This window comes from Artibeus jamaicensis, unplaced genomic scaffold (genome assembly GCF_021234435.1).
Source record: "Artibeus jamaicensis isolate MK-2021 breed Jamaican fruit bat unplaced genomic scaffold, CSHL_Jam_final contig_685, whole genome shotgun sequence".
Lineage (NCBI taxonomy): Eukaryota > Metazoa > Chordata > Mammalia > Chiroptera > Phyllostomidae > Artibeus > Artibeus jamaicensis.
The window spans coordinates 35,624,266-35,636,515 of NW_026521924.1; the positions used below are offsets into that span (position 1 = coordinate 35,624,266).

Genomic DNA, 12,250 nt, shown 5'->3' on the forward strand with positions numbered 1-12,250 from the left:
CCCCCCGCCCTCCTCAGGGAGCCCGGCTCAAGGGCCTGCGTCCGGTCCGGCCCCCACACCTGTCCTGCCTGCTGGGCTCTGTAACCAGAGCCTGGCCAGCCTCGGGCGAACTTCCTGCCCCTCCCCTCGAATCACCCCGCTGACCCTGCTGGGGACCCGCCGCATGGCCCAGTGCAGGCTGGGACCAGGAGCCCTGCCCGGGGAGCCCCGAGCCTGCCAGCCTCAGTGTGTGCCGCCCGGCAACAGGGGTCCTGCCAGAGTGGCTGTGGGGGACCCTGCTGAGGAGCCAAGCCCCTCAAGCAGGTGCCCGGGTGCCCCACGTACAGGGAAGGAGGCCGAGGCACAGAGGCCAGGTGCCCAGCTGGGGCCCAGCCGCGCGTCTCTCCGGACACCAGCGCAAGGTCTTGGTCCCTCCCCACAGGTGCTCTGCGTCCCCAGGTGCCCGGGGACACTCTCACCAGAGCTCTGCTCCTGGTATCCTGTCCCCCAGGGAGGGCACAGACCCCTCACCTGGCATTTCTAGCCCCCAACCCACACTTCTGGCCTCACCAGCAGCCACCCCAGCCCACCCCAAGGCTGGCCCAGTCTCCCTCTGCACCTTCACCCTGCTGGGCCCTCCTCCGCCTTGCCCCCCGCGGGGACAACTGGCTCTGCGGCTGGCCACCTGCAAGGGTCCCACCAACCATGGCTCTCTCAGGCCAGAAGGCTCCGGCCGAGGCCCTGGCTGCCTCCCGCCTCCCGGCCAGGATGTGGCTCCTGCAGCCTCAGTTTCTCCAGCTGCGACTTGGGAAGGAAGAGGGTCCAACGCCCTCCCCCGTGCGAACGATAGAAAGGGATTCTGCGCGGCGGTGGGAAGGGGGACGAGTTCACGCCCCCAGCCAGCCCGGCCCACCCACCGGGTGTGAGATGGAGCTGGGACAAGGCCCGCGGCACCCTTCTCAGCCCTCCCAGGGGCAGGAAGGCCTCCCGATACCCAGTGCTGGCTGCCCCACCCCCCTCCAAGGCATCCGCTCCGGAGCCCAGAACAAAGGCGGCTGGCAGCCCGCCACGGGGAGTGCCCGACCCCGCTGCCCGCTCAGCCCCGCTTCCTGGCGGAAGCCCCAGCCCCACCCCGACCCTCGTCTGCAATGACGGCCCAGAGCGGAGAACCCCAGTCGGGGGTCGGGACCCCTGGGTCGGGCTAGCCTAGCCAGACCCCTCCCTCCTGGCCCGTCTCTCATGGGAAGCAGGGAGCACGCTCAGAGGGTCCTGCCCTGGGGGCGACCCCAGTCTGACCGTGGGCGCCCGCCACTCTGGTCACCGGACCTGGGCCTGCTTGAGGGCACAGACCCCAGGGCCACCGCAAGGGCCCCAGTGGACACGCTCCAGGCCTGCCCCTCCCAATGCCTCCCCGGTGCTGCAGCCCTCAGAGCTTTCCCCTTCTGCCCTCGTGGGCTCCTCCGCCCTAGACCAGGCACTGCAGGCCGGACCGGGTCTCCATCCCCAACCCCTTTTCCCTTCGGGCCATTTTACAGTTCGGGAAACTGAGACTTGGAGAGGCAGGACGCACAGGTGGTGAACCCCTCCCCTGATCCAGGACCGGTCTGCAAAGCGGGGCTCGTAGGTGAGGATACAGTGGCTCAGGGGTCACAGAGTCCAGAGGGCCGGGGCCCCACCATAGCACCGGGCCGGCAAGGTGCCCACCTGCTGAGGCCACTCTGGGGTTGCCGTGGAGACTGGGCCACTGTGCCCCCAGCCAGGGCTCCAGCCCCTCCCCCAGCCAAGCCAGGCCTGTCCCATAGGGAGGGGCAGAGCAGGCCCCCCGACCCCACCAGCTCAGCACAAGTTCCCTCTGATGGACCGTGGGAGGGGGCGGCTGCATTTCCCCACCAGCAGTATCAGGGGGGGACCCCGGGTCACCCAGGGCTTTGTGGCTCCCTCCAGCTTCCTGCCAGGCTGCTTCTCCCGCAGACTGACAGCCAAGCCAGGGCCCCTGAGACTTCAGGACGCTTGTCAGGCCTCGGGCCCACTCTCCTCACTGCCCACCTGGCCACGGGGCCAGGCCTGCAGGCCTGACAGGCAGTCCCGACAGTGCACCCCAAACCCACTCGTGGGTCTGCCCTGCCGGCCAGCTGACGGGAGACAATTCGCAGCCTCTCCCCTGACCAGCAGGGTCTCAGCAGGAGGAGGCTCAGCAAGGGGCAGGCACCCCGGGTCACAGGACTGGGCAGTGGCTGGTCGGCCTGGACTCTAGCCCCTGGACCTGACTCCTCCCTCCCCCAATGGGGTGGGGTCTGGCAGGATCCGCCTCGTAGCCCCAACTCCCGGCAGGTCTGGCTTCATTCACCGCCCCACCCCCCACTCCAGGGGCAGCGGGACCTCCGGCCCATGTCACAGGCCAGGCACTCAGCAGTCACACAGAGACCAGGATGCTGAGTCTGACCCAGCAGGTCCACCAGTGGGGGGGCTCTTCCGTCACTGGGACACTCCTGGCCTTGCCCTCTTGCCCGCACAGGGCCTGGAGCAGGAGCACCTAACCCCGAGGTGGCCCTCTGGCACAGGTATCCCAGGAATGTCCACTTCCCCCGTCCTCCTGCACATTCCTGGGGCCCCGCCCACCCCGGCAAGTCGAAGCCCAGCTCCCTGCACAGGAATGCCTCCGGGCAACCGCCGCAGCTCAGCCTGGGGCCGCGTCTGCGCTGGACCGCGGCACCCCCGCCCACGCTCCCTGGCCCTGCGGGCAGCACCCACTTCTTCCGCACGCTGCAGGGAGGTGGGAAGAACACGCACCGGGCGCCCACGGTCACACCTTTGTCTGACTGGGCTCAGACTCCCCGCGGGCACGCGCGGCACTCAGTGGGGACTTCACCGTCTAGCCTGTGCCCGGAGGGAACCCCGGCTCCAGACATGTGGGCGTGGGGCTGTGGCGGGCACCATAGGGACTCTACCTGGCCCAGGTCCAGGGTGACGTTGACCTCGTTGTACTCCAGGCCGCGGGACAGCGGCGGGCTCTGCCACCAGCGCTCGGTGCCGTCGACGGCATTGCTCGCGGGGTGCGCCTTGTTGCTGTTGGCCGCCGTGCAAATGTCGCAGTACTGGCCCTGCGGGGGCATGGGGAGGGATCAGATGGCCGGGACCGGCCGGGACCTCTGGCTGCCTCCAACCGCCCTCCCTCCAGCGCTCGGCCCACCCCATTCACTCCTCCTCGAGCCGACCGCACCCCGGGCTCCAGGGACACCCACTACAAAGGCATTGAGAGAATGGAGAGGCAGAGGGGCCATCCGTGCAAAGGCCCTGAGGCAGGAAGAGCCACGGAGTAAAGAGAGAGAAGGCCAATGGAGCTGGAGCTGGGGGCAGGGAAAGGGGCCAGACCCGCTCTCCACCTCCAGTGGCCTGTCTCCCACCACCCCTGCCAGGCTCTCACCCAGAGCCACCTGGATTAGGGTCTCCAGAGAGATGGAACTAAGCCGTTCTGGTGGCCTTTGAGGATCGGCCCTGGGGTGGAGGCATGTGGGCAGCCAACAGGAGGGACCTGGACCTCCTGGGCCTGCGGCTTCCGAGCCCTGGGGCCCGGCCAGGTCACGGCAGCTGCCAAGCCTCAGTGTCTCCATCGGAAGGGTATGGGTGAGGCTGGCACCTGCCTCGGCTGTCCGAAGATTAACCCCCCACCCCAGGCCCAGCAGCTGCTTCAGTCACAGCGGAGACACCTGCCAGCGGCCGGTCCTCTGAGAACACAGCTCCCAGCGGCATCCTGGCCTGCCGTCCCCGTTGGGGAGGAGCAGGTGCTGGGAGCCCTGGGTGCGGTGGGGGCAGGGCTGGGCCCTGGCCGCTGGCCCAGTGCAGCCCCACCCCCACCCCAAGGGAGGCAGACCTGCCATCCCTGCACACAAAGGCGGCCCTCGGGACTTGGCACAGATTGAAACCCGAGAGGCCGCTTCTGGGAAAGGCGGCCACTGCACCGCCCGGCCTCCCAGGGGGCCAGACCCCCTCCTAGAAGTTGGGGTGGGAGTGTGGGACGCTCCACCCCCTCTCCCAGGCTTCCACCGTACATCTGGGAGGGAGAGACCCACAGGCAGCAGAGCGGGCTCCAGAGCCCTGGCGCTGGGTGCTTTGGGCCCCGCTGCAGGCCTGGCTCCCTCCCGCCTGTGGCCTTCACACCCGCTCTCCTGTCCGGTGTCTCAGCCCAGACACCACCTCCTCCTTGGTGCCCCCACCCAGCTCTAGACCATCTGGGGCCCGCCTGACGCCCCTGGGCACCCCACACTTTATTAATTCTACCTCCAGACCGGGAACTGTCTAGCTGTCAGTGACTCTGCATTCACGGCCTCCCCAGGCGTGCAAAGCTTGGGGTTCAGGGGGAACACGCCTGCCTCGTCCCTCACAGTGGTCCTGAGCTGTTCGCCCCGAGCTGCCACACCTGGGGGGCAGGGCCACAGGGATGGGAAAGCTGCTGAGGGTCCTGCCCGGCCCAGCAAGGAAATGGGGAGCAGCGATAACAGCTTCCCCTCCCAGTGAGTCACCACTCCGGCGGCCTAGCCCCCGGCTTCCCCTGTGGCCCCAGGGCCAGCCCTGAATTCCTCCCATGCCCACCTTCGGCCCTCTGAGCCGCCCACATGACCCCTCCCCCGAGCTGGGCTCACCTAGGCCCCCACTGGGACCCCCACTCCAGTTTCTGTCCTGGGTCCTCCAGGAGGCCCCTGGGAGCTGGGAGCCTATAGCCTCCGGTGCCTGTCCTCTGTGACCCAGCCCCCAGGCCGGCACAAGCCTGGGCTCTGTGGGTGGACAGAAGCGGGGCTTCACCTCCCTGGCACCTCCTATGCCTGGCTACTGGCTTCCAACTGGAGTTGGCAAGGCCCTACCACCGGCCCCATTGGAGGCTGGGGCACTGGGCAGACCCCTGCTCCTAGAGGAGAGGGCAGAAGTCCTGGCCCAGGGACGTATCCAAGGTCACACGGGTGTCCACATGGCCCCCCCATCTTTCTGCTATGCCTCGCCCAGCGGCCTCAGAGCTGGGGCGCCCTTTGCTGAGGGCCGCTGGTTTTCAGGGAAGGCTTTGGCCTCTCTTGCCCGACCATGGGCTGGCTGGGCAAGCAGGCTGGCCCTGATCATTCAGGGCCGGCTCCCTGGCACCTAGCACCAGGGCTGCCGCCGGCTCCAAATGCAGGTGGGGCGGGCCCCCCGCACTGCACCCATTTTACAGAGGAGGAGACTGAGGCTCTGGGAGGAAACCACCCAGCTAAGGAGACACAGCCCCGCTCCGCCTCCCCAGCTGCTCCTTTAGGCGCTTAGGAGGGAGTACGCAGGGCCCCTCCCTGCAGGGACCTGGCTGCTGGCCCTCCTCAAGGGCCTGTCCCCTGGGGCCAGGCAGCGTGGGCGGCCAGAGAGGACTGGTCTGGGGCACAGAGATGGCCTGGAGATTCCACTGCCTGCGTGGAGGGGCGGCTTTGGACACCCCCCACGCTCGCCTTCCCTGACGCCAACCAGGTGGGCCAAGGGCCTGGGTCTCCACCGCTTGCCCAGCCAGGTCAGGGTCCGGCTGCAAAGCTTCCACAAGTGTCTGTCCCTGTTTAGGCCTCAGTTTCCCCATCTGAAATCTCAGCTGTGTGTGGGGGGGGTGCAGGGGAGAGGAGAGCATGCAGACGAGTCGGGAGCCTGCGGGAGGCAGCGCTGAGTCCCTGGAAGGAGGACCCCCCCTCAGGCTGTCCCTCCCCCCCCCCACAGGAAGGTGGCCTCTCCCTTTCCCCGGGAAAGGTGGGCCCTGAACAAGGTGTCAGAAAGCCTCTAGAGGGGAGCCTAACCCACCCCAGGCCACCCTGGGAGGCAGGCCAAGGAGCCTCAGAGGCCCCCGTGCCTAACCCTGTCCTGGGGATGTCTCCACAGCCCAGCCTCCCTGGGAGTGTCCACGTGTGGGGCCACCGAACTGCTCCCCACCTACGACTTGCGACGGTGCGCCCCCAGAGGGCCCCCAGGGAGACCTTACCACCTGTGTGAGGGGCAGAGACACAGCCCCTGGCTGCAGCTGCCCATTCCCATCCCCAGTGAAAAACCCCGTTGTTTGCCGCCCCCTCCCCAGGGGCCCTTCGGGGCCCCACCAGGTTCCTACGCCCCCAGCGGGGATGGGTTCGGGCTGCGCAGATACCAGGGAAAGCCTCCCGGTCTAGCCCCGCCCGCCTCATCCCAGTCCCGTCCGGGCGCCCGCAGCAGGTTCCAGCTCGTCCTGCGGGAGGGCGGAGCGGGCCCGCCCCCTCCCCACAGGCAGCGGGCGCCGCCGCCAAGTCCCGTCTCGCCCGCATCCCGGGACTCCCGGTCGCCCGGAACCGGGCACAACCCCCCTGGGCCCCGCGGCCCGCGCGGGGGAGGCTGCGCCCGGCCTTCCCGGGGGCGAGGTGGCGTGGGGACGCGCAGGTTTCTGGCAGAGCCTGAAGGGCCGAGTCGGGGTCCGCTCGACTCTCCGAAATGGGAGACCCGAGAGTCGGGGCGGGACGCGGGGACTTCGGTCAGTACCTGGCCTCTCCGGGGCCCGGGGCGCTCCCGGCCGAGTCAGGCCGGAGTCGCAGAGTCCGAGCCCGGCCCGCCCGGCACCGGGTCCTCGGGACCGCGTCCCCTCGCCCCGCCCGCCGGCCCGCGCTCACCTGGATGGTCTGGATGGGGTCCCCGCCGGCCGCGGGCCCCCCCACGAGCTTGCAGTAAAGGTCCTCGGTGGGGCGCGGGGCGCCGCGCGCCGGGGCCTCCTCGCCGCAGGTGGCCGAGGCGGCGATGCGGGCTCCCTCGGCCAGATTGAAGTAGGGCGGGTGCAGGCTGAAGTCGCGCCGCGCCGCCGCCCCCAGCGCCGCGCCCAGAAGCGCCAGCCCGGCCAGCAGCCGCAGCGGCCACGCGGGACGCGACCTCCGCATCCCGCCGGTCCGGCCGCGCTCCTCGCACTCTGGGACTGCGCGCCGCGGGAGTCCTGTGGGGTGTGAGCGCCGGGCCGGCCCGCTCGCACCGCCTGCGGACGTCAGGCCCCGCCCCGGCCCGCCCCGGCGACCGAGCCCCGCGCCCCGGGGCCCGGGAGGGGGCGGGGCCGCTGGCAGCCTTAACCCTTCGGAACCCGGCCGGCCGGCCTCCGGAAGGGGCACCTGCTGGCCTCCGGCCAGGCCGTGGGAACTCGGAGCCCCCCAGGCCCTCCAGGGCGTGGCTCGAGTGCTGGGCGGCACCCCCGCGCCCGCCGCGCCCCGGTTCCCGCCGCACCCGCCCGGCTGGTCCCAGCCTAGAAGCTCCTCTCTTTGTTTTCATAACTTCGGGCACCTCTCGGCGGCCGAGCGCCCCCGGCGGTCCGGGGCGCAGGCAAGGCGGCCGAGAGTCGGGCACATTCGCACCTCGGCGGTGGGGACGTCTGTCCATCAAGGGCTCAGCGCGTCCCCACCGGCACCCCGAAAGCTGTAGAACGTCCGGAGCAGCAAGGGGTCCTAGGCATTTGGCTACCCCCACCCCCACCCAGGCCCCCTGGTCAGGGTGTTCTCCAGACACCCCCTGGCGCTTCCGGTTGTAGTCCCCTCACACTGCCCCTCTGTCTGCCCCATGCTGCCAGTGGCGGGAAGGTGCGCTCTGCACCACGTGATGGGCTGCGCCTGGGGGCCATGAGGGCATCTGTCTGTGGAGGGACAAGGGAACCAGGATTGGGGACCCCGTGCTTCCAGGTCGGGTCCATCCATGCCCCTTCGAACAGTTTGGTTTAAATACACTCTGAAGCAGGGAACTGGATCAGGAGGGGCCAGACTGTTGCCCACCTGTGCAGGGAAGGAGGGGTGTCTGTGGCCTGGTGGGTACTAGGAAGACTGACCATGGAGGCTGGTTATCCAGCACTTGCTGGGGGGGGCGATGAACCCGCCCTTGTGCCAGGCAGTGCCTGCGCTGGCGGCAATGTGGACCCCAACTTCCTGGGCTAGGCTAACCCTCCGGCTGGGCGCTAGTCCCCACGCAGGGCACTGGAGGCCGCCCGGGAACTGGGAAGCCGAGCTCCGTCCGGCTTTATCCCAGCTGCCTGTGCATTTGGGAGGCTTCGGGCCCACGTTTGTCTCAAGGGAAGCCCTCGGGGGCGGGGACAGGGTCGCAGCTGCTGGGCTGGCAGCTTCCCCCACTCTCTGAGCCAGGCCAGCCGGGCGTCCCTGGACAGTCCTGGGGCCTGGGGAGTTCGTGGGGCCACATCCAGCTGGCCCTGGCGGGGGTCCTGCCCGGCAGCTGCTCCCAGAAACTTGCGCCACCGCCCACATGTTCTGGCCACCCCACCTCCTGCGGTTCCTGAAACTCCAGGGGCTGGGCGGCCCCTGCTCCCTCTGGAGTAGGGACATGGGCAGTGGGAACAGCCCTCCCTTCCCTCGCCTTTCCCAAGTCCGTGACTGTGACCTCACTTCTAGTTCCCTTTGCCGGGAAGCTCTGAGTGGGGGAAGGCCATCTCAGAGGGTGGGCAGGAGACAGGGAGGAATCTGGAGTCCCCAGACGGGCTGGCTCAGGAGCTAATTTATGATCCCCTGCAAAGGACAACCACCGCAGGGCAGCAGCAGATCCGTCCCAGAGCGGGGATTCGACCTGCCCAGCCTGCCCTGCCCTTGAAGTGCCCTCCCCCACCCTGCATAGCCATACACTCCTGCCCCGGCGTCCCCTGGACAGCTGGGCGCCCTGGCAGTTGGGGCTGGAGATGAGGAGCCCTCTCTCCCCTGATCCAGGTAGTTTCCCCCACATCCCCTGCAGGGGCCAGTGGGCAGCGGTGATGTGTGGGCGCCCTCTGAGCCCTGTAGCACCCTGGCCTCTGCTGGCTGCTGGGCGGGCGGGCAGGAGGGGCAGCTGTCCCAAGAATGCGCTGAGTCAGCCACGGCGCCCAGCTGGAGGATCCCGGGACAGCTGCCCCCGAGCGGAGCAAATGATGGCTGTGGGGTGGGGAGTGGGGACAGAGGAGACTGTGGCGCCCACCATCTGCCCCCACCGTGCGCCTTTGTGCCTGGTCAGGGAGGGAACCGCATGGGGAACGAGGGGCAGCTGATGGGAGGTGAGCTGCGCAGGGAGGGCTGTCCCGTCTCATCCCCAGTGGCCCAGCGAATGTGTCTCCTGCCTTCCTCAGACTTCAGGGCCACCCAGCCGCCTTTCCTACTTAAACATGGGGAAACTGAGGCCGGGAGGCCCAGAGGTGAGTCCAGAGCACCAAGTGAGCGAGGAGGGGGGACTCAGTCAGCCGTTCGCTGCCTCCCCCCGCATCGGGTGGCCCAGTTCTGCCCTGAGCCCCCAGGAGAGGCCCACCCAGTCCTGGAGGGCGGGCGCCCAAGAAGGCCTGCCTTCTTGCCCCGCCCCACGGCAGCGGTCTCCCCAGGAGCCTCTGCTGCCCCTCTGGGGGGCAGGTGTGGGGACCCGCAGGCACACGGGGCTCAGCCAAGGGCTCTCCGGAGGCAGCTGCGCAGGGCGTCCTCGTTCTTACAGTCAGCACCAGGCGGCCATGCCTTCTGGGCCTCCACTCCCCAGGCCCTGGCTCTGCCCCCAGGCCCCGTCCTCCTGGGAGAGGCCGCAGGGCCCAGTGCTTCCTGGACCGTGTTTGACTCAGCAGGAAGGGGGGTGGGAGAGCCAGTGCTGTGGTGTGGCGCAGCGGGGTCGTCCTTTCCCAGTGCCCATCCAGGGGACCCAGCAGGTGAGCCCATCCATGACAGGCGGGCGCAGGGCCCGGAGCCGGGCAAGGCTGATTCTGGTGGCTGCCGAAGGTGAGGCCCAGTGTCCTAGAAGCCGCCTCTCCAGAGGCCATAAACCGGCAGGGAGGGAGAGCCCCGGCCTCTGCTGGCCTCTGCTCGGCCGGGACCAACCCCCATGGCCCGCGGCTGCATGGCGAGCCCAGCCCCTGGGAGCCCCAGAGCAGGGGCCGGCGGGCAGAGGACAGGCCTCCAAGACCGGGGCCTGGACCTGAGGACCAGCAGGAGGCCCTGAGCAGCGACCAGACCCCTCCCCAGGCTGGGAGCTTTCCTACCACTTGATTCCCTCCTCAAGGGCTGCTGTCCTCTGATTCATTTTTTAGCTCGAGGAGGGATGTGGGGCAGGCCCCCTGTGGCTCTGGAAGGAGTGGTCCTTCCCCTCCCTGCTGTGGCCCCAATGAGGCCACTGCTGGCCTCCAAGGCACGTGGTCCTGGGAAACCTTAGAGGCCACCAGTCTCTGGGTTGACCTGTGCACTGCTGGGTAAGGCCCCTGTGCTGGGAGCCTTCTGACCCTGTGTGCCCAGCTCACAGGCCACACCCCCAGGGTGTCCACTGCAGGCCTGACCCTCGGGCCCGTGTCCTGATGTGGGGGGAGGAACGCAGACAGGCTTAGGTGTGCCCCGGCGCCGGAAGGCCTGAGCTGGCCAGCGCAGCCGCTCAGCAGAGGCTCCCGGTTCGGCTGCCCTTCCTGGCAGGCACCGTGGGCCTGGAGGGTCAGGCCAGGTGAAATGCACACGCGTCCAGCATGTTCAGAAGTAGGGGGCTGTGATGCTCCGTGGGGTGAGCAGCGTGACCTCCGTCTGGACTCCAGAGGCGGGGGTTCAGTTTGGATGTTGCCCCTGGCCACCGAGTCACTGCCTGAGTGTGGGAGAGCCCCCGGCCTCAGCTGATCTTGGGGCCCTGGCTGGAAGGAATCAGAAATCCGCATTGCCGGAGCCTGTCCCTGGCGAGCTGGAGCCGGCAGGGTGACATGCAGCTGGAGGCTGTGAGCCTCCCCCAGGCCCACCGGCTCCAGTCTGTCTTCAGATGAAAGCCAGGCCCCACGAGGCAGCCGGGCGATGCTCCACCCCCCTCAGTCCTCCCCGAGGGTCCTCCAGGAGCCCACCCCTCCCCCCACCAGACTGGGCCTGGCCACCTCCACCCGGACACCTGGACACAACAGAGCCCCTGCCCCCTTCCACATCAGAACCTTCCGAACCTGTTACGGGACTCATTCTGGCCAAACTGGCGACGTGGCCAGGAGGCCGGCTCTCGGATGCTTCCCAGAAATGACACTTTTGCGGCTGCTTTTATGTGTCTGCAGTGAAGGAAGGAACGTGAGTGAGGAACTGAATGTGCAGGTGGGAGAAGCCGGCAGCGGGGGGGGGGGGGGGGGGCGAGTGCTCCGCTTCTTAAAAGTGTGCCTCCTCATTTTAGAGAGGGGGGGACAGAGAAACGTCGTTGGGCTGTCTCCCGCATTCATCCCAGTGGGGTCCACACCGCGACCTCAGCACGTGCCCTGACTGAGATGGGAACCCCTGGCTTTCGAGTGCTGGGAGCGGGGGCTCTCCAGCCCATTGAGCTGCCCGGCCAGGGCCTCAGAGAGGGGTCAGGCTCTAGAAGAAGGGGTCAAAGGGGCGTTTGGAAGGTGTGTCGACCTGGTTGCCTGGAGACAAGGGGTGGGCTGGCTGAAGGCAAAGAGGGGCTTTTCTGCCTGGGGCCAGACCACCCACCACCACAGCTGCCCACTGAGGTATTTGTGATCCGAGGACCCCTGGGGCTGCTGTCCACACGCCTTTGTCTGGTCCCCTCCCAGGTCAGGCTGGGCCCTCTGGGTTCCTCCCAGCAAAGAGCAAAGTGGGGGCTGGGCCGACCGGGCTGTGCTTAGAACCCCAGTGCCAGGGGAACCCATCAGGGAGCCTCTCGGCACCCTGCCAGGGTATGAAGTTGGGCACCCAGGCCTCCTGACCCCGGATTCGTGGGGACCACTTGGGATGACCCCTACATGTCATTGTGTGTCCACACCAGCACCGCCATCCTTGCTACCTCCCTACTCCATACCTCAGCCCTGGGGGGCACGAGGCAGGAGTGGGCCCTCCCCAGCACAGAGGGGGGAACAGCCCCAGCCCAGAGCCCTGTGTGCCCTGCCCCCATCCCTCCCGAGACCTAGGCTCCTGCAGCCCCCTCCCCCGCCTGGTCCTTGGGGCCTGGCCAAGCTCTGGTTCCCATGGGGGGCAGGGTGAGGACTCTGCGGCTTCTCCGAGAGGTGCCCACAGACGGCCTTATATGGCCAGGAGGCCTAGAAGCCCAGGAGGAATCCGATCTCCCAGGAAGAGCAGGGATGGGGCTGTGGGAGAGGGGCGCCGGGAGGTGGGGGCCAGCCCCCCGCTGCCGCTCCGGGCCGGTGTGCTCTGACTCGGACCTGCAGCTCCCGGGGCCTGACCCTGCTGGGGCTGCTGTGGTCCCGAGGGCTGCCATCGGGGGCAGCCTGTCCCTCTCAGCACCACAGAAACCACACAGAGGCCCAGCTGACACGCCTGGCCTGGGTACGGCGGCTGCCGGGCCGGGCCCTGACCACCCAGAC

At 68.6% G+C, this 12,250-nt stretch overlaps 1 protein-coding gene across 1 annotated transcript in view; it reads right to left on the bottom strand.

The window, feature by feature from the left end:
- Window positions 1–7,106, bottom strand: part of LAMA5 (laminin subunit alpha 5) — a 42,061-nt gene extending 34,955 nt beyond the window's left edge. The window contains exons 1-2 of the mRNA XM_037153533.2: window positions 6,612–7,106; window positions 2,928–3,080 (exon numbers count right to left, since the gene is read on the bottom strand). Of these exons, the coding sequence (XP_037009428.2) occupies window positions 2,928–3,080; window positions 6,612–6,872 (414 nt within the window). The 5' untranslated portion in view covers window positions 6,873–7,106. The remainder of the gene's footprint in view (window positions 1–2,927; window positions 3,081–6,611) is intronic.
- Window positions 7,107–12,250: the final 5,144 nt, after the last annotated feature.